This window comes from Gigantopelta aegis, chromosome 9, assembly GCF_016097555.1.
Source record: "Gigantopelta aegis isolate Gae_Host chromosome 9, Gae_host_genome, whole genome shotgun sequence".
NCBI lineage: Eukaryota > Metazoa > Mollusca > Gastropoda > Neomphalida > Peltospiridae > Gigantopelta > Gigantopelta aegis.
The window spans coordinates 743,812-770,843 of NC_054707.1; the positions used below are offsets into that span (position 1 = coordinate 743,812).

The 27,032-nt window shown below is 35.3% G+C and overlaps 1 protein-coding gene across 1 annotated transcript in view; it reads right to left on the bottom strand.

Annotated features, from left to right (window-relative positions):
- Window positions 1-20,008: 20,008 nt before the first annotated feature.
- The window catches only part of LOC121381362, a 43,157-nt gene continuing 36,133 nt past the window's right edge, over window positions 20,009-27,032 (bottom strand). The window contains exons 7-8 of the mRNA XM_041510647.1: window positions 23,655-23,702; window positions 20,009-22,613 (exon numbers count right to left, since the gene is read on the bottom strand). Coding sequence (XP_041366581.1) covers window positions 22,416-22,613; window positions 23,655-23,702 — 246 coding nt within the window. The 3' untranslated portion in view covers window positions 20,009-22,415. The remainder of the gene's footprint in view (window positions 22,614-23,654; window positions 23,703-27,032) is intronic.

The window sequence follows — 27,032 nt, forward strand, 5'->3', positions numbered from 1 at the left end:
TAACCAAAGGCATACATTTTTTTCTCCAGTTTACATGCCAGTATTTAAGTGTCTTTCATGTCCATTTCATATAAATATTATTTTCATCACATTAATGCAAGTATATATATTTTTTCTGATATTCATTTACTGGACGGAATGAATGTAACTGTGGGTGGTGGGACGTAAGACAAATGAAATGAAAGTTTTATAGTTCAGAAAATATTACATTTGATAAAAAAAATGTTTTGTGAAAAACCTGTGAACTTAAAACACACAAGGAACAAAAGATCAGGCAGCATCCTAAAATGGCTCGTTTCCAAGTGAATATATTATTTCACAAATTGAATGATTAAAGGTCCATAATTATAGGGTGGCCTATATAGACAGGTGATCCTTTGTATCATGTTTTCCTACCAACAGGTTTTAGTTAATAATAACTAAAATATTTTTATACGTCTGCTCGTTAGATTATAATTATCAAGATTTCCCCCACAGAATAGTTGCATTATTTTGTATTTATCCACTTTGTGACTAATGAGATTGCTTTAAGAATGATATGCAGATTATCATTAATATTTTAATATGCTGTAAATCATGAAATACTATTAAGGACGTATTGCTTACAGACGAAAGTGTTGCATGTCGCTATTTTTACATTTACTAAATCATAAATAGCTTCAAATTAACGACATAGGGTTGCATAACAAATTTTAATTTATATCACATGTATTTGATGAATCCATGGTGGCTTAGATATCTTGGTCTCCAGTTTTTCTCTTTGAATCGACTGGAAAGAATAAAGGGTAGACCAGATGAGAAAAACAATTTAGGAAAAAAAGTTGTACTAGCAGATGAAATTATTGGGTTGTAACTTTTTATGAGCATAATCATAATTAAGATGTGTTGTTGGTAAATAGAACCTTCCTTTCTTTTACTAGCATGTAGTTGAACGTATGTATATATATAATCTGTATTTTTTTTTAAAAAGGCATGAATAATTTTTTCGGAAAATCAACAATATGCAATTTACTAGAGCCCCTTTTAAACAAATTTAGTGAAGTGCTATCAATTGCTGATGTTGAATTTACTGACAGCCATATGGAAGTCGATATATTTTGTAAAACATCAGCTGTTTGTGGAGTCCATAGTATTTCATGATTTGTAGTATCTGAGCTAAAAATACATTTACAATTTAAGCTTGCTCTGTTTTTCAGTGAAAGGTTTCAGAAAGTGCAGCATGATTTATTTTTTTTTGATGTAAAAAGATGTGGGAACAACCACCTCTTGTATTTAAAAACATAATATATATATATATTTTTTTTTTAATGTAAAAAGGTGTGGGAACAACCTTCTCTTGTATTTAAAAACATAATATATATATATATATTTTAATGTAAAAAGGTGTGGGAACAACCTTCTCTTGTATTTAAAAACATAATATATATATATATATTTTAATGTAAAAAGGTGTGGGAACAACCTTCTCTTGTATTTAAAAAAAGAATATATATATATTAAAAAAAAATATTTTTACATTCTAACCCGACACACTCGGGGTTGATTTTGGATGGGGTTTTAAGTGGTAAAACAATTTTGAAAATGTATAAATTGTGTGAGTCAATTATTATGTTTTTATTGTGGGGTTTTTTGTTGTTTTTTTCATCCGTTGCAGTGTGTATGGTATTATAAATTTTCAAAAGGAATGTCACTGAAAAACGGAGAAGTTTAAATTATTTGTAATCCCACCTTGTACATATTTGACTAAATCACGAGTTACCAAGTTTGCTACTTGCGTTCACATTGGGAAACATTTGTCATTCATGGTGGAAGGTACACAGAGCTTGTTGTTTGTCATTCGTGTTTCATTCTCATTTTCAGTACAATCATCATGTAAGCTAGAAACTATTATAAATGATAATACTCTATTTATATTCTTTTCCAAAGAGTTCCAATTTGTATATTGAACCAATTGTGTATAATTAATTACAGTGGCGCAAGCCATATAAACTATTGTTATTTATAAATTTTAAATTTGTGCTTAACAAATTATTCTTAAAGCGAGTGTTTGTTGACCTCATGAATATTTGAAGGAGCTGATGCTGGTACTCTATTGGGAGTCGTCATTGTGGGTATTTTAGAATGAGATTTTTACTGATAGTACGAATAATAACGCATCCTAGGCCTTCCTTTGTTTAATGCACTAGCATTCCATATGGGTTCATCTTGACTATTGTGGGTCCATTCATTTTAATTTGGTGTGCTATTCAAATTAATTAGTGTGGTGTAAAGCCAAATATCTGTGATTTCTTTTTCATGAAGAGACAGTCATGAAATAATATGTTTACTGTGAGCATATTCCTTTATGCTGTAACATACTAAAGTAGGTCGAAGTGACCTTCATTCGGTGCTTACATCATTTGTCTATATGATTGATTTCTGTACTTTATTATATCCAACTTTAACTGAGTTCAAAGGAATTACTTGTATTGAGATCCCATTTTAATTCAGTTTACATAGTAGGTTTTGGAACTAAGTTGATAGATTTTGGGAAGTTATAATTTTCTAAATAATATTTGAATTGAAAAGAACAAATTCCACATGAATAGTTTTAGAAAGATAAGCCGATGTTGCCACATAGCTTAGATATATAGCACCATGTTCACAGATTCCTGCCGTTGCATAAATCTCATTCAGTTATTGCATATCAAACCTTGATGCATTTAATTTTTAAATATGTTATGTAAATTTTCTGCTTGTTTATATTTTGTAGAGGCATCTGCAGTGATGCCCCAATTGAGGTCACAGTGACCTGATACCTGTTATTTGTACAGGTTCATATTTCAGATTACTGACGAAAGCAAAGGTCTTTACTAGGGCTAACTTTGTCACTCGCCAAATTCGCCGACAGCAAATTTTAAAAACAACTAGTGAATTTTATTTTAATTTGGCAAAATAATTTCATGTAATAATTAATATTTTGTAAAAGTTAAAAAATTTTTTTAAATAACTGGGTTTTGCTCATTTTTGAAGTTTAATAGATAATCTGGCAACATTTTCTGATCGCCAGAGTTATTCGTGCTTTGCTTTGTAGAAGTTGAATGTGTACAGCGTTCAACTAATTATCACTATTACCATATTAAATCAACTTTATTAACTTAATGTTAGTCCACATTAAATATACACATATGCTCATGTTTGTTATTCTTAATAAAATAATTTGAATGAGACTAAGTGTATTTCTAATTCTGTATTGGTGGTGGATTGTTTTATTAGCTGTTCAAATCACACTTCTGAGTAGTTTAATAAAATAAATTATTTATGAAATTAAATTTCTTGAGAAAAAAAAATTGTGATATATAACTATATTTTGGTATTTCCAAAAAAGATAAAGAGTGTGCGTGGAGAGCTATGCTGGAGTTAAGAAATATTACTTTATGCAGATGAAAACATTCTTGGGCATTTATCTTTTAATAGATTTTAGTCTTGCAGAATTGTAAGTATCCAAGTAATTTAGCATTTATTGATAACAAATTAAACACAATTTATTTAGTACTAAAACATATGCTGATACCCATATAGAATTGTATGTAGCATTGTATCATTATTTTTATTGTAACATTTTTCTTCTTTTTTTATTTCGTTTTTGTTTAGTATGGGTAAATAGGGACTTGTCTTGCCTATTTCAACCCAAGTGTTCACTTTGATTTTCATATCCACACTGTCTGTCTAGTTTGCATATTTGTTAACGTCACTCATCTACCAATGAATTGTACATTTACGGCATTTATATCAGCAGTGCTCGGAACATGTTTGCTTCAAGATTGATGTAACTTATAATTAAGATTAGTCGTAATTTATGGTATTAAGGTTTACAATCTCTTTGTTATATTCACAAATGTATATTTGCAATTCTAAACATGTTGCTCACGTGTCTATATATATATATAAATATATATATATATATATATATATATATATATATATATATATATATATATATATATATATATATACTTTAATATTGCTGTTTGCCTTTAGTAGTTGGAAATCAGTATAAATTTTTTTGGTTCCTACATTTGAATGTTTGAATAATTTTTTGCTGTTTATACTACTTCCACATTTTCCAAGTGTTACAGCAAATCGGTTATGGGTTTCTGGTGCCTGATTCTTGGATTCTGTTATCTATCGTACATATCTAGCAGTACAACATTGAAAGGCAATTATGGTTTTGTATGTTTGTAAATAGATTTGTTAATCTATAGTTGATCAAGGATAGACTTGATGCAGTTTTATTACATTTATAAATCAGTTAAAACAAACTACTACAGTGCCCTTAATTTATGAGGAATTGTATCTTGACTGTTTAGCCTGATGCTACAACAAATATTTCTGATTTACTTTAGCATTTTTAAACAAGATTATGTACATGATAGAGCTCGATATTTTGGCACCTACAACCGGTAACTGGTTTTCTCTAACATTACAATTTTCTTGCATGTACGTTGTTTGTATTTTGACATTTTAAATATCTTAAGACAATCGTTACTGACCAGTACTTGTATTTATTAATGGAATGAGGTAAGGGTTGAGGTGAATTTGCCATTTGCTTTATTGCAGTCTTGCTCCAATGTTCTTAAGGATGTTACCGGTTAATCAAATATTAAGCTTTTGTTGACTACTAAACAAAAATCTTCATGTCTTTGATTGGTGTAAAAAAATATGTGCAGTGAGACCTACTATACAATACATTTATAAAATGTTACCTTTATGTAGAAGTAAAATAAATGCCTTTAAATAGAGTACAAAGGGCATATATCTGACACTGTGCTTAGAAAACTTCAAAGCCCCCACTATAGGCTGTATTAAAGTCTTGCCCATACTGATAGCATATAGTTGAAGTATTTTGGGTGTTTAAACCTTTTATAAGCACAGGGCTTGATGTGTTCTTTATAGAGGTGCTAGGTTTAGCTGCAAATTGTACACTTAGTAATGTTTTATAATCAATGATTTTTTTTTTTTTTTTTTTAAATAAAGATTTTTCTGCAGTTGAACCTTAAAGTTATAAAATTTATTTCTCAAGCCTTGTATCTAAATTAATTGGAAGTTAAAACTCCAGCAAACTTAACTCCAGCATGCTTGTACCATATCAGAAATACTTAAAATAGTTAGGGTGTGTGGAGTAGAACACTCCCTCTGCCCACTAAGTCTTGTATTCCCACCTTCGTCAGAAATATTTCCTGGATTTTATTCTAGATCAGTGAAAATGATCTAATATTATTAACCATTTTAACTTGAGCACTGACCCAGGTCATACACAATATCCACAACCGATAATGGTTACAACAGTCGGCTTCAATAAATGACCGTAATCATTATTTGCAAGTTCATTTTAGTCCCACCTTTTGTGCTGACTGTAAGACTACAATAACAATGATACATTGTGATACATATCTTTGTTGAACACTTTTAACACAAATAATTAAATATTGTCTTGTATTGAACTGAATTGAGAAACAATTTTGTGAAATTTCTGGCTTTAATGTGACAAACACGAATCCCAATTCTTGACTTGTAACTCGTGTATTAATTTGTATTACTATTTATCACTATATTTTTGTCATTTGGGATCTGGGTTTGTAGTTTGTATAGTATAGATTATCTAAAATTCTTATTACAGTTAAGTTTATCATTAAACAACATTAGCAAAATGTTGTGTTACCATTTTTAATTGTGGCTGAATATTAACCACTTTTTGTTTTTTCTTTTACATTCAACACAAAACGATCTGTAAAAATGGCTGTTCCGATGTTTTTGATGGCTCATTGTAAATATTTAGTTTTAACCTTGTTGGTTGATTGTTGGCTGCTAACACTACAACAGTGCGTGAGTTACTTAATATTGTATTATTACAGACTCCATACTTGTGAAATGTTTAATCTCATTTGATGCCCATACGTCTACATACATATTTTAACTCTACACAAACTACATGCCATGCGATTTTAGAGTAACCAAGATTCACATTGTAAAGGCCTTTGCTTTAGCAAAAATATTTTAAAACAAACATTGTAGTAAAGTCTGTACTTAATTGTATTAAATAGATACATTTTTGCTTTAAGCCAGTCTGTATTAAAATTATACTCATTAGATATTTGCTATTGGCAAATACATTTAAAAAAAAAAGTTAAATCCCAGTGTGCTAATTTGGCTACTGATAAAATGTTTTAGTCGGTCTGTATAAAAATAACTTGTCTAATTTGATCAACAACAACTAAACATAATTTTTTGCTGCTAATAAAAAATCATAGTGAGTCACAATACCAAATGTTTGACATCCAGTGGCAGATGATAATAAATCAATATGCTCTAGTGGTGTTGCTAAACAAAACCAACTTTAACTTTTTTATTTTATTTTATCGCATTTCATCATAATTTTATATAAAAAAGAAAAATTGGCTAAACAGCAGTTGGAAAGATGTTATTTTTCTCTCTAAGACCGAGATTAAACCTAGATTAGTTTTTCAGGTTTGGAGGTTGTTAATAATAAAATATACCTGTCAGATTGTTAGTTGTGATGGTGGTTAGAATATTACTGCTGAACTTGCCTCGCTAAGTGCAACCAGTGTTACAACTTTAAAAAAAAAAAAAGACACACAATTTTCTTTTCTATGACTATGAAACATATCTGAATCTGCTTGTAAATGTGTAGAATGGGTTTTTTCATTTTTGATCTCTCACAGTGAGAGAAAGATTATGAATCATGTTAAATGAATTGATAAAATGGCTCTAGTTGATACCATTAATGGATAATGTGACGTGACATATTAGTTCTGTTTACACTGACGTACGGTATTCAATATCCAGGTAATGTGCTCGGTTATTATTCAATAGATCAATGATGATTGTATTATAAAGCTCAACACTTTATTTCAAAATACATCAGCATTACCTACGATTGAGACTTTATAAAATGGCTCATCAGGAATGTTTTTTGTTTAATTTTACGAACTTCTTGGTGCTGTTAAAGACTAAACAGTGGCGTAGGAAGGTGATAAAAAACAATATTTTAATACTTTCTTGAATCACAGTAATAAATATTTTTAAACTCATATGCTAAGGGTGACATTTGTTTTGTTTAGGTTTTTTTGTTTTTTTTAATTTCCAAAATCATGAAATCCAGATTTATTTAAAACATTTATTTAATTAGAATTACAGTGGTGTATCTTAACGGAATACTTAATTTTCATGTGACGGCAAATTCACCTCCTAATTTGTTTAAGAGTGAAATGAATTTTGTGAAGTGTTTTTGAGCTAATTTTTTATATCTCGGTGTTTTGACACCCTTATGTATCAGTGTCTTTCTTAGTATTGTCATGTACAGTATGCTTTTGGAGAAGGATAATTAACAATATATATATATATATTTTTTTGTCACAGCTGTTGTGTACTTGAGATTTCATACTCCTATTAACAATGGTATAGAGCACACACTGGTGTGCCGGGTGTGATCAGCATGATAGTCCCCCCTTGTTCAGTATTTATATAGAACTAGACCAGCTTGTAGAATGGGTTTTTTCATTTTTGATCTCTCCAGTTAAGTGTTTTAGTATGTCATCGCTGGTAACCGAGTGTTTGTTACATTTTTATCTTACAATACTTCACGTTTGAATTAATATTATATAGGTATTTGTTAACGTTGCGGACACACTCTGACTTTGAACACATTAAAAGCTACTTGCAACATGTGTAAAAGAAAAAAAAGTTGAAATTAATATTTTTTAGATCTAGAAACCCCCCACCCACTCGCACACTATAACTGTATATGCAATACAACACGTATGTCCCACTCGCACACAATTTTCATCATCTATCACTGACATTTTTCCTTCAGGTTATACTGGTATTATTTCAAGTGATAAGTTTAGGTCAATCATGTTTAAGTCCAGGTGAAGTCCAGGTGAAGCCATATTGCCTAATTACAGAATTACCATCCTTCCAAATATCGGGGAAACATCATCTCCCTAACGATTAACTACATATATGACAGATGAAATATTCAGTTATTGGACAGTTTAATATGAAGTTGTGAGAAAAAAGCCTAAACATTGTTAACAATTTTGTCTTTGTTTTTGTGTGTTTCATCCTTGCCTAATATTGATAAGCAATAAGTGGAACTTGCAAATATCATTTGTTCCTTCATTGTTTGCTCTTGGGGACGGGATTAATCTCTTTACAAAGAAAGAAAGAATAAAGGTTACCGACTCCCTTGTAATATACTCAATTTGGACAGTTATTACTTAAGATGTCAGTTTATCAAAAAGAATAGGTTAACATCTTTCTTAACTAAACTGCTTTTACTACATTGAGACGGGTATTTTGTAGTAATTTGTACTTAAATGATTTTTATTTTTTTTAAATTCTGAGTATATCCAGGTTGAATTTGGCTATGTAAATTAGTTGTATGGTAAACATTGTGGTTTGAATTGCATTTATTGTCGAGATGGCGAGATTGGTTTGTTTGGAATATGTTTTTTATTCTCAGGTAGACTGCTTCTAGTTCAAAATAATTTGGCCTTTTTTTTTAATATTATGGTACCATAATGAACTGGGTTGGTGTGTATGTTATATAAAATCAGTAATACAAGGCAGGACTTGGAAGTTTGAAAACCGAATTTGTAAATATAACAAAAACCTTTTGATAATCATTCCACTGCAGGCCGTAGTGCGTCGTCAGAGTGTGGTCCTCAGCATTATTTGAATGCTTTTTAAGTTGTGCATTTTGTATTTTTATCTAGTCAGCATAGATAATGTTTGTGTGTCATCTAGTTTATGCCCAAGAGTATCTTGTAGCCTTACTATTGATTATCTAGCCAGCATTAATGTTTTTCACTATCATTATTATTATTATCAATCATTTTATTATGACTACAGTTGTTACATAGAGTGGCATTTCCATGAACTGGTGGTAGCTTTTTAACACTTTTGTCGTCATTGACATTCAGTGTTTTTTTTTAATATCTTGATGTGATTGGTTCAGTTTATCATTAGTTGCCTTTTCCCCTCCGAAATTGTTTGAACATGTTTTGTCAGTCAGATTATCACAAACGTTATTTACGGTAGTTAATTAGTAATTTGATGGTGAACTTTTTAACACCAGCCATAGCATTTTGTTCTCTTTTAAGTGTTTTTGTACTAAATTCACCTTGTCAACATTTCAATTTTGGATAAACAAGTTTCTCCCCCCCCCCCCCCCCCCCCCCCTTTTTTTGGGAGGGGGTGTCTTGTATCATGATGAACAGAATAGGTTTATCTAATTAGTAATATTGTGGACTAGTTAATGTAGCATTATTTAATAATCTGCATATGATGTAAAAAAATAATATTTAAATTTTAAAATATTTGTTTTTATAATGGTATTGGGAAATAATTTAATATATTATATACTTAAAAATTATGTTAAGACATATAATAGTTTTCTTAGATTTTCTTTTACCATTCACTAAAGTAGTGGTACAATTAATATTTATTTATCATTCTTACTTTTTTAAATGCAGTAATAATTAATATGCATTCTCTTGAAGTAGATATATTTCTAGAAGTTATTTTTAAAAATAATACTTGAAAATTAAAATTAGTTGTTTTTATTTACATGTTACATTCCGTACAGTTACTTACCAAAGATATATTAAACCTTATGCAGGTATGAAATTGTTTTTGTTATGTACATCTTAAAGTATGAATTTGCTTCAGACAAATCTTCAGAGCGGCCAGTAATAAGTAGAAACATTCTGGTACATTTTTATTATATAAAATTAATATTTTGCAAACTATCGGTTTCACAGTTGATTTGGTCATGAAAATATTCCAATTTTACGATCAACACCTTAAGTCATAATTAATCTAATAATCATTGGTCAGTTTTTATTTGATCGAAATTGTAAAAGTAGACTTTATATATATATATATATATACCCTAACTGACTAATTTGTAAATGTAATCAGATGTTTGTGGGGTTCCAACATTTTTTTTTTTTTTTTGTGAAATATTTTTTAACAGCAAATGAAATTACAGCTGGAGCAAACTAATTAATTGTTTTACCATAGAATCAAATTTTTCTGATTTATTATTTAGTGGAATTGTTTGAAATTTAATTACAGTAGCTTTAGGTTAAAAAAAAAAAATTCTTAATATGTTTTTTTTTGGGGGGTACCGTATGTAGGTTACTGTGTTTCAGAATACTTTTTGAATGTTTTTGCTCATCTGACTGACAAAGGGGACATGTTACACTTGTTTGCATTGTTAGAATATAGAATATAATCCACTCCATATCTTACGTGTGCAATATTTGATGTGTTACACTGGCCGGTGTTAGTGTATGGGCTGCTAATACCAGTTTTCAATGCTTGTTCAAATGCACGGTTATGAATCCATTGTAGAAAAAAATTAACTCATTGGGGATCAATAGGGAATAAAATATAAGTATTCTTGACATATGTGTTTGTGTTTTCTTTTTTAATTTTTTTGTTGTGTTACATCTTTTTAAAAATGATGATGAATATGGGCAAAATGCATGTGGAGTGAATGCTTTACCACCGAGTTATATCCCATTGGTACAGCATTCGTTTGATGTGCAGTCAAAGATTGATCCCTGTCGGTGGGCCGTTTGTAGTATCAAAAGCTGTGGTATGTGCTATCCTGTCAACTAATGGAAAAATGTAGGGGTTTCCTCTCCCAAGTCCAAAACCTTTGTATTGTTTAACAATACCACTAGAGCACATTGTTTTATTATTCATCGGCTGCTGGATGTTGAATATTTAATTCTGACGTAGTCTTGAGAGAAAAAAACTTTTTTCTTCCATTAGTGTATGCTATCCTGTCTATGGGATGGTGCATATAAAAGATCCCTAGCTGCTAATCAAAAAGAGTAGCCCATGAAGTGGCAACAGTAGGTTTCCTCTCAATATTTGTGTGGTCCTTAACCATATGTCTGACTCCATATAACTAAATAGTGCATTGTTAAATAAAACATTTCTTTTCTTTTCCCACAGACGGTAGTACATACCACTTATGGAGCATTGATAGAGAGAAACCCCCCCCCCCCCCCCCCCCTCCCATTTGGAAAATAAGCCCACTGATGGGGATTAGATCCTACGACCAAATCACCTCGAACAAGCATTCTGCCGAGTGGGATCCCATCCTACGACCAAAGCATGTCGGACAAGCATCCTGCCGACTGAGTGGGATCCCATCCTACGACCAAAGCACCTCGGACAAGCATTCTGCTGACTGAGTTGGATCCCATCCTGCTGTGGTGGAAGCAGATCAGTTGTAGAGCATTGTGGTACATATAGGTGGGAAATGACCCAATGAATCCACGGAGGGAGGAGGATCGATTCCTACACCTACTCCCACTGTAGGAAAGGAAAGGAATGTATGTATTTGTACCACTCCACTGGCAGTATCACTGTAGGAAAGGAAAGGAATGTATGTATTTGTACCACTCCTCTGGCAGTACCACTAAAGGAAAGGAATACATGTATTTGCACCACTCCACTGGCAGTACCACTAAAGGAAAGGAATACATGTATTTGTACCACTCCACTGGCAGTACCACTAAAGGAAAGGAATACATGTATTTGTACCACTCCACTGGCAGTACCACTAAAGGAAAGGAATGTATGTATTTGTACCACTCCACTGGCAGTACCACTAAAGGAAAGGAATGTATGTATTTGTGACCACTCCACTGGCAGTACCACTAGGAAAGGAAATGAATGTATGTATTTGTACCACTCCACTGGCAGTACCACTAGGAAAGGAAAGGAATGTATGTATTTGTACCACTCCACTGGCAGTACCACTAGGAAAGGAAAGGAATGTATGTATTTGTACCACTCCACTGGCAGTACCACTAAAGGAAAGGAATACATGTATTTGTACCACTCCACTGGCAGTACCACTAAAGGAAAGGAATGTATGTATTTGTACCACTCCACTGGCAGTACCACTAAAGGAAAGGAATACATGTATTTGTACCACTCCACTGGCAGTACCACTAGGAAAGGAAAGGAATGTATGTATTTGTACCACTCCACTGGCAGTACCACTAAAGGAAAGGAATGTATGTATTTGTACCACTAAAGGAAAGGAATGTATGTATTTGTACCACTCCACTGGCAGTACCACTAAAGGAAAGGAATACATGTATTTGTACCACTCCACTGGCAGTACCACTAGGAAAGGAAAGGAATGTATGTATTTGTACCACTCCACTGGCAGTACCACTAAAGGAAAGGAATGTATGTATTTGTACCACTAAAGGAAAGGAATGTATGTATTTGTACCACTCCACTGGCAGTACCACTAAAGGAAAGGAATACATGTATTTGTACCACTCCACTGGCAGTACCACTAGGAAAGGAAAGGAATGTATGTATTTGTACCACTCCACTGGCAGTACCACTAAAGGAAAGGAATACATGTATTTGTACCACTCCACTGGCAGTACCACTAAAGGAAAGGAATGTATGTATTTGTACCACTAAAGGAAAGGAATGTATGTATTTGTACCACTCCACTGGCGTACCACTAAAGGAAAGGAATGTATGTATTTGTACCACTCTACTGGCAGTACCACTAAAGGAAAGGAATACATGTATTTGTACCACTCCACTGGCAGTACCACTAGGAAAGGAAAGGAATGTATGTATTTGTACCACTCCACTGGCAGTACCACTAAAGGAAAGGAATGTATGTATTTGTACCACTCCACTGGCAGTACCACTAAAGGAAAGGAATACATGTATTTGTACCACTCCACTGGCAGTACCACTAAAGGAAAGGAATGTATGTATTTGTACCACTCCACTGGCAGTACCACTAAAGGAAAGGAATACATGTATTTGTACCACTCCACTGGCAGTACCACTAAAGGAAAGGAATACATGTATTTGTACCACTCCACTGGCAGTACCACTAAAGGAAAGGAATGTATGTATTTGTACCACTCCACTGGCAGTACCACTAAAGGAAAGGAATGTATGTATTTGTACCACTCCACTGGCAGTACCACTAAAGGAAAGGAATACATGTATTTGTACCACTCCACTGGCAGTACCACTAGGAAAGGAAAGGAATGTATGTATTTGTACCACTCCACTGGCAGTACCACTAAAGGAAAGGAATACATGTATTTGTACCACTCCACTGGCAGTACCACTAAAGGAAAGGAATGTATGTATTTGTACCACTAAAGGAAAGGAATGTATGTATTTGTACAACTCCACTGGCAGTACCACTAAAGGAAAGGAATACATGTATTTGTACCACTCCACTGGCAGTACCACTAGGAAAGGAAAGGAATGTATGTATTTGTACCACTCCACTGGCAGTACCACTAAAGGAAAGGAATGTATGTATTTGTACCACTAAAGGAAAGGAATGTATGTATTTGTACCACTCCACTGGCAGTACCACTAAAAGAAAGGAATACATGTATTTGTACCACTCCACTGGCAGTACCACTAAAGGAAAGGAATGTATGTATTTGTACCACTCCACTGGCAGTACCACTAAAGGAAAGGAATGTATGTATTTGTACCACTCCACTGGCAGTACCACTAAAGGAAAGGAATGTATGTATTTGTTTAATGGCATCTTGGGACATTTTAGGGGTGGGATGTAGCCCAGTGGTAAAGCGCTCGCTTGATGCGTGGTCGGTTTGGGATCGATGCCCGTCAGTGGGCCCATTGGGCTATTTCTCGCTCCAGCTAGTGCACCACAACTGGTATATCAAAGGCCGTGGTATGTGTTATCCTGTCTGTGGGATGGTGCATATAGAAGATCCCTTGCTGCCAATCGAAAAGAGTAGCCCATGAAATGGCGACAGCGGGTTTCCGCTATATCTGTGTGGTCCGTAACCATATGTCTGATGCCATATAACCGTAATTAAAATGTGTTGAGTGCGTCGTTGAAACATTTCCTTCCTCAGGACATTTTATCTGGTTATTTCGTATTTAACTGTCTCTCTCTGTCTCTCTCTCTGTCTGTCTCTCTCTGTCTGTCTCTCTGTCTCTCTCTGTCTGTCTCTCTGCCTATTTCAACATATTATCACCAAGAGAAATCCCACGGCTGTCACATGGACTAGTCCTACTGAATGAGCAGCAAGATTTCAACATGTTTGTCACAAAGAAAAATCCCATGGCTGTCACAAAGAGAAATCCCACGGCTGTCACAAAAGAGAAATCACACAGCTGTGACAAAGAGAAATCACACGGCTGTCGCAAAGAGAAATCACACGGCTGTGACAAAGAGAAATCACACGGCTGTGACAAAGAGAAATCACACGGCTGTCGCAAAGAGAAATCACACAGCTGTGACAAAGAGAAATCACACGGCTGTGACAAAGAGAAATCACACGGCTGTCACAAAGAGAAATCACACGGCTGTCACATGGTCTAGTCCTACTGAAAGAGTACACTGATCTTTCATGTACCAGTCATGAGGCACAGGTTAAGATGGTGTTTGTGTGTTTGCATGTGTGAGTGCGAGTTTGTGTATAGGCGTGTGTGTTTGTGTATAGGCGTGTGTGTTTGTGTATAGGTGTGTGTGTTCGTGTGTTTGTGTGTGCGAGTCTGTGTGTGTATGTGTGCACGTGTGTGTGTATATGTGGGTGTGTATGTGTATGTGCGTGTGTTGGACACAGCCCAGTGGTAAAGCACTCCTCAAGGGTGTATACTACCAAATCAAATCCCACAGACGACAATAGTAACATATGTGGCTAAAACTCCAACCTGCAGCATAATAATCAACATAAACGCCACGCATATAAATACTACCACCTCTCACTTAAAAGTGAATCAGAAAAAATTGCGGGTCAAGCTGCTCGTATCTGAGATAACAGGTAGCGTCTATGACTACCCTAGTTCCGCACAAAATTAGAGTACTTTTTTTTACAGGTACCCCATACATGTTTCAAGCAGAAGGCTACTTGACACATTGGTACTTGATGAAATAAAATTGTATATTTTTTTCACCCAAATTAAACTATTATTTTTTACAACCAACTCACTCACATTTATAACCAATCACAGGACTTGTGGTGTTCACTTCTCTATCAAAAGTTGGGGTGCACCTCGAACTTTGACCCAGCCGGAAGTTATTTAGTTTAGTACTACCTCAAAGACTGGAATCAATCCCCACAGGGTTATTTCTCGTTCCAGCCAGTGCACCACGACTGGTATATCAAAGACGGTGGTATGTGCTATCCTATTTGTAAAATGGTGCCTATAAAAAGATATTAATCGGAAAAATGTAGCAAGTTTTCTCTCTAGGGGGATCAGAGTCCATCAAGAGTGGTTGATCCTGCAACCTATCGTGCCTCAAACTTTCTACCATTGACCTGCATGTACATTCCATCCCTCCATGGGATTCTTCCTCCTACTGCATGGGGCGGTACATAATGGGATTCTTCCTCCTACTGCATGGGGCGGTACATAATGGGATTCTTCCTCCTACTGCATGGGGCGGTACATAATGGGATTCTTCCTCCTACTGCAAGGGGCGGTACATAATGGGATTCTTCCTCCTACTGCAAGGGGCGGTACATAATGGGATTCTTCCTCCTACTGCAAGGGGCGGTACATAATGGGATTCTTCCTCCTACTGCAAGGGGCGGTACATAATGGGATTCTTCCACCTACTGCAAGGGGCGGTACATAATGGGATTCTTCCTCCTACTGCAAGGGGCGGTACATAATGGGATTCTTCCTCCTACTGCATGGGGCGGTACATAATGGGATTCTTCCTCCTACTGCATGGGGCGGTACATAATGGGATTCTTCCTCCTACTGCATGGGGCGGTACATAGCCCAGCGGTAAAGCGCTTGCTTGATGCGTGGTTGGTTTGGGATCGATCCCCGTCAGTGGGCCCATTGGGCTATTTCTCGTTCCAGCTAGTGCACCACAATTGGCATATCAAAGGCTGTGGTATGTGTTATCCTGTCTGTGGGATGATGCATACAAAAGATCCCTTGATACTAATGAACAAATCTACAGGGTTTCCTCATTAAAACTACATGTCAAAATTATCAAATGTTTGACATCCAATAGCCGATGATTAATAAATCAATGTGCTCTAGTGGTGTCGTTAAACAAAACAAACTTCCTCCTATTGCACGATCTGCAGCTCTTACAGACTTCCTCCTATTGCACGATCTGCACCTCTTACAGACTTCCTCCTATTGCACGATCTGCACCTCTTACAGACTTCCTCCTATTGCACGATCTGCACCTCTTACAGACTTCCTCCTATTGCACGATCTGCAGCTCTTACAGATTTCCTCCTATTGCACGATCTGCACCTCTTACAGACTTCCTCCTATTGCACGATCTGCACCTCTTACAGACTTCCTCCTATTGCACGATCTGCACCTCTTACAGACTTCCTCCTATTGCACGATCTGCACCTCTTACAGACTTCCTCCTATTGCACGATCTGCAGCTCTTACAGACTTCCTCCTATTGCACGATCTGCACCTCTTACACTCTTACAGACTTCCACTGAATAACATTTAAACTACAGTTTGTTAAAATACAAATTTGCTTTAATCTGGTTAATATCTTTCGTGATGTATTTTGCCATAAGAATTAATATTTAATACCAAGGCAATCTAATTTGGATACACATATTGCCACATTGTTAATATTATTTTCAGCAAGATTAAAATACTGCAATGGACAGAAGACTAATGCATTAAGATCCAATTGTTTTGTAACAAACAATCCCCCCCATCCCAATTTTTTTTTTTTTTTAAACCCTAACAAAACCCCCCACAAAAACAAACAACACAAAAAAAAAAGAAATAATTTGAACAAAATGTTTTAATAAATACAAATTCTACAGCAGTATATTCACAACATACAATAATATAGAAATAAGAAATGCACCATTATCTGATAAATAGGCTACAAAATGTACTAGCTAAATGATAATATTTCATAGCTGTTGACAGCTCTTCTGTACAAGGCGTGCTTTTCAATGATGTGATTTCGTGCATGTTTCCTCACGTGAGTTTATCAATACAGTGAATATACATGGCTCCTTTTCCATATATGTGATTCTGCATGCACACATTAGCACCCTGAAAACAAAGTTGATTGATGAGACATTTTTCTGTATACAAGTTTTCAGGGCGATGACGTCACAGCATGAATGGGGCTGTGGTAAAGTGCCCGCCTGATGCGCGGATGGTCCAGGATCGATCCCCGTCAGTGGACCCATTGGGCTATTTCTCATTCCAGCCAGTGCACCACAACTGGTATATTGAAGGCCGTGGTATGTGCAATCCTGTCTGTAGGATGGTGCATATAAAAGATCCCTTGCTACTAATGAAAAAAATGTAGTGGGTTTCCTCTCTAAGACTGTCAAAATTACCAAATGTTTGACATCCAGCTGATGATTAACAAATTAATGTGCTCTAGTGGTGTTGTTAAACAAAACAAACTAAAAAAAAATTCATAACCTGAAGTATCTACTTATGGCTTTAAAGTACATTCCGACAACATTAAATTTTGTATAGAAATCCACTTGCGAAAATGCACATATGGAAAATGCACATATGGAATTCCGTTAATGGAAAGTGGACCTAAAGCTAGATTCATCGTCATCTTGTTACAAGTAGCATATCAGTTTTATATTTTAGTACCAAAATGTTGGACATATAAATATTATACAAAAGCTGTCTATTGAATCAAATTTGCACAAAACTGTAAAATATATGCTCTGTTAAAAAGTGTAAATTTAATAAGATTATATTAAAACAAATAACAAAAAATATTTTACTACATACATTTCATTAAAGGGAACAGAAAAGCAATATATGTATGTTTACTATATAGTATACATATATTTTGTTTTTCAAACCCAATTTAAAATAAAAAAAATTCTTTTTTACTTGTTCAAATTTGTTCGTTTTGTCAGTAGCTGCCTTCCAGTGAGGAATGTATTTTGTTAAGTTTTAATTTGATTTGTAATCTTTCTGTGTGATTTGTAGACTTTCTACACTGTTTATTTTATTTTCAGTAAAAGTTTAATACAAAATTTCGATTCAAAAGAAGACAGCCATTATATAAATGTTGGACAAAAATAAAAACAGTAAAAGGTCACCATGTTTTCAGTAACTTGTCCCTTTTTGAGAAATTTATACAGTATACTATAATGTAAAATAACAATAAAATATAAAAAAGAAAACCTCTCTCCCTTTAATGAATTTGTTCCAGCAAAATTTATACATTTTTGACAAAAATATTACTAAATAAATTGCTTATTTTTACTTAATGAAACAAACAAATATACATGTATATAAAAATTATAATATAAGTGTTTGATGTTAAACTACAGTACTCCTTTATAGGAGTTTGTCAACAGAAAACTGTTATTACTATTTAACCAATTCATGGGAAGAAATTTCACATAATACTTTGTTCAGTTTCCTTGGCAGTTATACAGCTTCCATTGTCTGAATGATAAATTAACATGTTCACCAGCAATAAATACTTTTTTAAAGGTCAAATTCCACTGAAACATATTCTGTATTACTGTCTGTTGTTTGTAAAACTTGTCATATATTCTGTATTATTGCTTGCTGTTTGTGAGCTGTCACATGTGTTATTGCTTGCTCTTTGTGAAACTAATGTGCTGTTTTATTGTCTGCTGTTCGTGAGCTGTCACGTGCTGTGTTGGTTGTAAACCAACAAATTCTACATTACCGGTATTGTCTGCTGTTCGTGAGCTGTCACGTGCTGTGTTGGTTGTAAACCAACAAATTCTACATTACCGGTATTGTCTACTGTTCGTGAGCTGTCACGTGCTGTGCTGGTTGTAAACCAACAAATTCTACACTACCGGTATTGTCTGCTGTTCGTGAGCTGTCACGTGCTGTGTTGGTTGTAAACCAACAAATTCTACATTACCGGTATTGTCTGCTGTTCGTGAGCTGTCACGTGCTGTGCTGGTTGTAAACCAAGAAATTCTACATTACCGGTATTGTCTGCTGTTCGTGAAAAAGTCATGTCTGTATTGCTGTAGAGTTGCTGTTTATAAACAGTCACATGTTTTGTTTTATTCTTTGCTGTTTATAGACAGACACATGTTCTATATATTATTGTCAACTGTAAGCTCAATTAAACATATTTTTTTATATAAATGAACAACTGGTTACCTGAATAAGAAACAACATGATGTTCAACACCCTGTCTTTGGCATACAAACTACAAGTGCTGATTAAGTCCAGTGCACCATTCTAGCCTAGTACAAACGTATCGGACAGCTGCATACACTTTATACAGCAAAATAAAAAGTATATAAAATTAATCCATGTATATACATATACATTATATCAGCTAGCAGTGGTGTGAATGTGTGGTGACTGGGCCAAGTGCCTAAATACGAGTAGCCGGTCAATTCCAAAAGCTTAATTTTAACTGTCTACCTGATAAATAAATATTTTACTCTACATATATAGCCACAAGGCACAATTTGTTTTTCAATGGACTAAACTGCCCGATCATCACTAGCACAGTCATAAATACTCATGTTGAAATTTTAAAAATACAAAAAAAATATAGTAAATCAATTTACCAAATTTAATTCTTAATTCTGTTCTTTGGATAACACATATTTTTGCATAATAAATAAATATTTTTGTGTATGATAAATAAATATTTTTGTATGATAAATAAATGAAATTGCATGATAAATAAATAGAAGACTTGAGTATCAAATGCTTGATGGAAGCGTTTGTTAATACTCTTGTCTGAAAAATGTAGAATGTAAAACTTATAATTTTTTATATGCAATAGTGTCAAGTAGTTCAGATATCTGGAGAAACTGGACCGGCCTCGATGGTGTCATAGTTAAGCCATCGGACTACAGGCTGGTAGGTACAGGGTTCGCAGCCCGGTACCGGCTCCAACCCAGAGCGAGTTCTTAAGGGCTCAGTGGGTAGGTGTAAGGCCACTACACCCTCTTCTCGCTCTCTAACCACTAACCAACTAATAACTAACCCACTGTCCTGGACAGACAGATCAGATAGCTGAGGTGTGTGCCCAGGACAGTGTGCTTGAACATTAATTGGATATAAGCACAGGGCTCGTAAATTCTGGACCCTAGTAAATATACTGAACACCAAAACAAATAAAAATCAGGACTATGGTTAGTGTGTAATTAGAATAGATTTAACTGATTAGAAATACTCCATTTTGTGACATGAAAAACATGTCATGCGATAATTCTGAATCTCAATGTCTGTTCATTCTTAAAACACACGGATCCAGATGCTTAAAACTATGGACACTATTGTAAATAGTTTAACCATTCTAACAAAAAGCAGAATAATATTTAATGTAAATGAATATGCCTGAATTAATGGCAGTATATACGGTAATAGAAAAATGTTAAAAATATATAATTGTGGGTTTTTTCAGTGAAATTAAAATGTAAAGTGTTATATCAATAAAATATCAGAAAAATACAAAACATACCAATGTTTAGCCCATTTTGCCAGTTGTTCAGTTCATCAGGCTTTGGTCCCAGTAACTGGAATGTTTGGTTTTAAAAGTAGCAAATTCATATTTTTACTACCACTGTTGTCATACTACATGTATATACATGTCTGTAGTTACCGGTAGTTACAAACGAACACCAAACCCTAAATACTGTGGTTTTAAATTATTTAAATGACTCAAAAGCACAAAAAAACCTGCAGCTTAAACAAAATTAACATTATATACACAATACAACAATTGTACATTAATTCATGGGGTTTTTATGGTTGCTACAGTAACTAAACAATTAAAAAGTACAAAAATTAACAAATAAACTAAAAATATGCTTCATCAATAAAATATTTAAAATTAAATGTACACAATCTACAACTTACATATACATTTTTGTACCTTCTATTTGATCTATTGATTAACTGTTTTCTAGAATTAAAGTTATTGTTACAACTGTAGGTAATTTGTCATATCATCAAACATAAATACCGGTACCTACATCACTGGTCCATAAATATTTTAGGCGTTGTGACTTTATATCAAATACTGAAAATGAGACCATTCATCTTTACATACGTCTTTGAGCAAATGATAAATTGTTTGTACAGAAGATAATGGTAACAAATATCACATAAAAATCACAGCCTGGACGGAGTAAAACACCTCGAACATAAACATTTCACCACCGTTAAATAACAGTGTGTTTCTCTTGGAAGTCTTCATACTACACACACACACGCCTGTGCTGTGCTGAGCAGATATCAGTGGCAGAAATGTGAAAATAAACCAACAACCAGTCTATTTCTTTGGTTGCTGTGTTAAATAACAATGGCAGAAATGTAAAAATAAACCAACAACCAGTCTATTTCTTTGGTTGCTGTGCCATCACCATTGGCCAATTCTTACAGTTAAATAAGTGGCAGAAATGTGAAAATAAACTGATAACCATCATATTTCATTGGTTGCTGTGTCATCACCATTGCACAGTGGCTACTTGTTATTGTAAAATCATCTGATTCGATTACAGATCAATGACAAACTTTGTGAGGCACTGCACACAGTAAACCCTGCCACCAACACAAACAGACTACATGTGAACATTCTGCATTTATGGAAATGGGGGTTTCTTCTTCAGAGACATAGGGCATAGTGGGCTGCTATGTCTTAAGTCCTTTGACGTTGCGTAAACTTGTTAAGTTCCGAAGTACAATGGTGTATCTAGAGAGAGGTGTGGATCTGCTCTGAAAGTCTCTATAAAATTCCATTTGAAAGCTTTAAGAAATGCATAACTAGGATTCTCTACATAATGCGTATGTTACTTGTGGAACATCAAAACACCACCTCCTTCAAACAGTACACAGATACAAACAAAGTCATTGATTTGGCATAATTTGGCAATGTGAAAAACCCCATTTGAATAAAGTTCCCAAAACACTATGCCAAAATGAGCTTAAAATACCTGATAAAAATACAAGATCACCAGACAGTCCAAACCAGCCATTTTCTCTCAGTTCAAATTACTGACTTTTATGTCTGTACAAAATGTTTGGTTAAAGTTAATATTTCTTAAGACAAACACATTCTTAACCTTTTGACATATGTTCCCCACATAAAATAAGCAACTTAAAACATACATTTACTACTCGGACAAAAGTAATTTTTTGGACAACATATTTATCATCAATGGAAGGATTGGTAGTATTAACTGCTGTATTAGATATTTAGGTCACTTTGAACTTTGACCCAGCTGGAAGTTATGTGGTGTAGCACTACCTATAATTTAAAAGAGATTGCAGCTGTAACTGTATATAAAAAGTTCTAATTATACCATGCCATCTTTTTTTTTCTTCTTAATTTTTCATAAATATTAAATAAATCACTGGCTAAATGCGAGACCCTGTTTCTCCATTTTTAGCTTTATTATATCACAAGGTATATCAGCTGTTGACAATTCTTCCTGAATCTGCGAGAGCGACATCCCTTTCTTCAACAATTTGTTTATCAGCGTATCTGCTTTTTTCTCCAACTGAGCATGGTTCTCGTGTGATTTTCTTTGTTTTTGAAGTTCCTGAAACTACAAAAATGAAATAAAAATGTAAAATAAAAGAAAGCAAAGCAAAGCATTTGGAGAAATTATTTTAAGAAATACATGTAAGTGAAGATATGTTTATTAATTTTCTTTAATTACCATACCATACCACAACACAATACTACACTACATTACACAATACTACACTACACAATACTACACAACATTACACAATACTACACAACATTACACAATATACACAATACTACACAACATTACACAATACTACACTACACTACACAATACTACATTACACAATACTTCGCTGCACAACACTACACAATACTACACTACACCACGCAATACTACACTACACAATACTACACTACACTACACAATACTTCGCTGCACAACACTACACCACGCAATACTACACTACACAATACTACATTACACAATAGTTCGCTGCACAACACTACACTACACCACGCAATACTACACTACACTACACAATACTACATTACACAATACTTCGCTGCACAACACTACACAATACTACACTACACCACGCAATACTACACTACACAATACTACACTACACTACACAATACTTCGATGCACTACACTACACCACGCAATACTACACTACACAATACTACACTACACTACACAATACTACATTACACAATACTTTGCTGCAAAACACTACACAATACTACACTACACAATACTACATTACACAATACTACACTACACAATACTACACTACACTACACAATACTACATTACACAATACTTCGCTGCACAACACTACACTACATACATGCGAAGACACACATGTCATACATACACACAGACAAACATACACACAGACACACGTCATACATACACACAGACACACATGTCAAAAATACACACAGACACACGTCATACATACACAGACACACATGTCATACATACACAGAGACACACATGTCATACATACACAGAGACACACAAACACACATACACACATGTCCTACATACACACAGAAATAATTATCAGAAATAAATCGATGACAGTTGATCAGTTTGTTCTGTAATTACCTTTTGTAATTTCTCGGCCCTCATGTTTCTTCCAAGTGGCACCTCAACCTGTAACAAGAAAACTATATCTTACAGCAATCTTACATTTCATCTTTCGATATCAGACACAATAATACTTCACCCTACTGCCTATTAAAGGTATAATATAACCTTTTAAACTTCATATTTCACTATATTTCATATAAAATAATGGTATATCCATCCAGTTAATAAAGCCAGGCCTTCTAGATTATGGTAGCCCCACTCCCATGGCTAGTGATATTCAATGTTGGGCTAGTAAATAACTACTATTGTCATGCCAGACAGGCCTTCTAGATTATGGTAGCCCCACTCCCATGGCTAGTGATATTCAATGTTGGGCTAGTAAATAACTACTATTGTCATGCCAGACAGGCCTTCTAGATTATGGTAGCCCCACTCCCATGGCTAGTGATATTCAATGTTGGGCTAGTAAATAACTACTATTGTCATGCCAGACAGGCCTTCTAGATTATGGTAGCCCCACTCCCATGGCTAGTGATATTCAATGTTGGGCTAGTAAATAACTACTACTGTCATGCCAGACAGGCCTTCTAGATTATGGTAGCCCCACTCCCATGGCTAGTGATATTCAATGTTGGGCTAGTAAATAACTACTATTGTCATGCCAGACAGGCCTTCTAGATTATGGTAGCCCCACTCCCATGGCTAGTGATATTCAATGTTGGGCTAGTAAATAACTACTACTGTCATGCCAGACAGGCCTTCTAGATTATGGTAGCCCCACTCCCATGGCTAGTGATATTCAATGTTGGGCTAATAAATAACTACTATTGTCATGCCAGACAGGCCTTCTAGATTATGGTAGCCCCACTCCCATGGCTAGTGATATTCAATGTTGGGCTAATAAATAACTACTATTGTCATGCCAGACAGGCCTTCTAGATTATGGTAGCCCCACTCCCATGGCTAGTGATATTCAATGTTGGGCTAGTAAATAACTACTATTGTCATGCCAGACAGGCCTTCTAGATTATGGTAGCCCCACTCCCATGGCTAGTGATATTCAATGTTGGGCTAGTAAATAACTACTATTGTCATGCCAGACAGGCCTTCTAGATTATGTTAGATCCACTCCCATGGCTAGTGATATTCAATGTTGGGCTAGTAAATAACTACTATTGTCATGCCAGACAGGCCTTCTAGATTATGTTAGATCCACTCCCATGGCTAGTGATATTCAATGTTGGGCTAGTAAATAACTACTATTGTCATGCCAGACAGGCCTTCTAGATTATGGTAGCCCCACTCCCATGGCTAGCGATATTCAATGTTGGGCTAGTAAATAACTACTATTGTCATGCCAGACAGGCCTTCTAGATTATGGTAGCCCCACTCCCATGGCTAGCGATATTCAATGTTGGGCTAGTAAATAACTACTATTGTCATGCCAGACAGGCCTTCTAGATTATGGTAGCCCCACTCCCATGGCTAGTGATATTCAATGTTGGGCTAGTAAATAACTACTATTGTCATGCCAGACAGGCCTTCTAGATTATGGTAGCCCCACTCCCATGGCTAGTGATATTCAATGTTGGGCTAGTAAATAACTACTATTGTCATGCCAGACAGGCCTTCTAGATTATGGTAGCCCCACTCCCATGGCTAGTGATATTCAATGTTGGGCTAATAAATAACTACTATTGTCATGCCAGACAGGCCTTCTAGATTATGGTAGCCCCACTCCCATGGCTAGTGATATTCAATGTTGGGCTAATAAATAACTACTATTGTCATGCCAGACAGGCCTTCTAGATTATGGTAGCCCCACTCCCATGGCTAGTGATATTCAATGTTGGGCTAATAAATAACTACTATTGTCATGCCAGACAGGCCTTCTAGATTATGGTAGCCCCACTCCCATGGCTAGTGATATTCAATGTTGGGCTAGTAAATAACTACTATTGTCATGCCAGACAGGCCTTCTAGATTATGGTAGATCCACTCCCATGGCTAGTGATATTCAATGTTGGGCTAGTAATAAAAATAACTACTATTGTCATGCCAGACAGGCCTTCTAGATTATGGTAGCCCCACTCCCATGGCTAGTGATATTCAATGTTGGGCTAGTAAATAACTACTATTGTCATGCCAGACAGGCCTTCTAGATTATGGTAGCCCCACTCCCATGGCTAGTGATATTCAATGTTGGGCTAATAAATAACTACTATTGTCATGCCAGACAGGCCTTCTAGATTATGGTAGCCCCACTCCCATGGCTAGTGATATTCAATGTTGGGCTAGTAAATAACTACTATTGTCATGCCAGACAGGCCTTCTAGATTATGGTAGATCCACTCCCATGGCTAGTGATATTCAATGTTGGGCTAGTAAATAACTACTATTGTCATGCCAGACAGGCCTTCTAGATTATGGTAGCCCCACTCCCATGGCTAGTGATATTCAATGTTGGGCTAATAAATAACTACTATTGTCATGCCAGACAGGCCTTCTAGATTATGGTAGCCCCACTCCCATGGCTAGTGATATTCAATGTTGGGCTAGTAAATAACTACTATTGTCATGCCAGACAGGCCTTCTAGATTATGGTAGATCCACTCCCATGGCTAGTGATATTCAATGTTGGGCTAGTAAATAACTACTATTGTCATGCCAGACAGGCCTTCTAGATTATGGTAGATCCACTCCCATGGCTAGTGATATTCAATGTTGGGCTAGTAAATAACTACTATTGTCATGCCAGACAGGCCTTCTAGATTATGGTAGCCCCACTCCCATGGCTAGTGATATTCAATGTTGGGCTAATAAATAACTACTATTGTCATGCCAGACAGGCCTTCTAGATTATGGTAGCCCCACTCCCATGGCTAGTGATATTCAATGTTGGGCTAGTAAATAACTACTATTGTCATGCCAGACAGGCCTTCTAGATTATGGTAGATCCACTCCCATGGCTAGTGATATTCAATGTTGGGCTAGTAAATAACTCTATTGTCATGCCAGACAGGCCTTCTAGATTATGGTAGCCCCACTCCCATGGCTAGTGATATTCAATGTTGGGCTAATAAATAACTACTATTGTCATGCCAGACAGGCCTTCTAGATTATGGTAGCCCCACTCCCATGGCTAGTGATATTCAATGTTGGGCTAGTAAATAACTACTATTGTCATGCCAGACAGGCCTTCTAGATTATGGTAGATCCACTCCCATGGCTAGTGATATTCAATGTTGGGCTAGTAAATAACTACTATTGTCATGCCAGACAGGCCTTCTAGATTATGGTAGCCCCACTCCCATGGCTAGTGATATTCAATGTTGGGCTAATAAATAACTATTATTGTCATGCCAGACAGGCCTTCTAGATTATGGTAGCCCC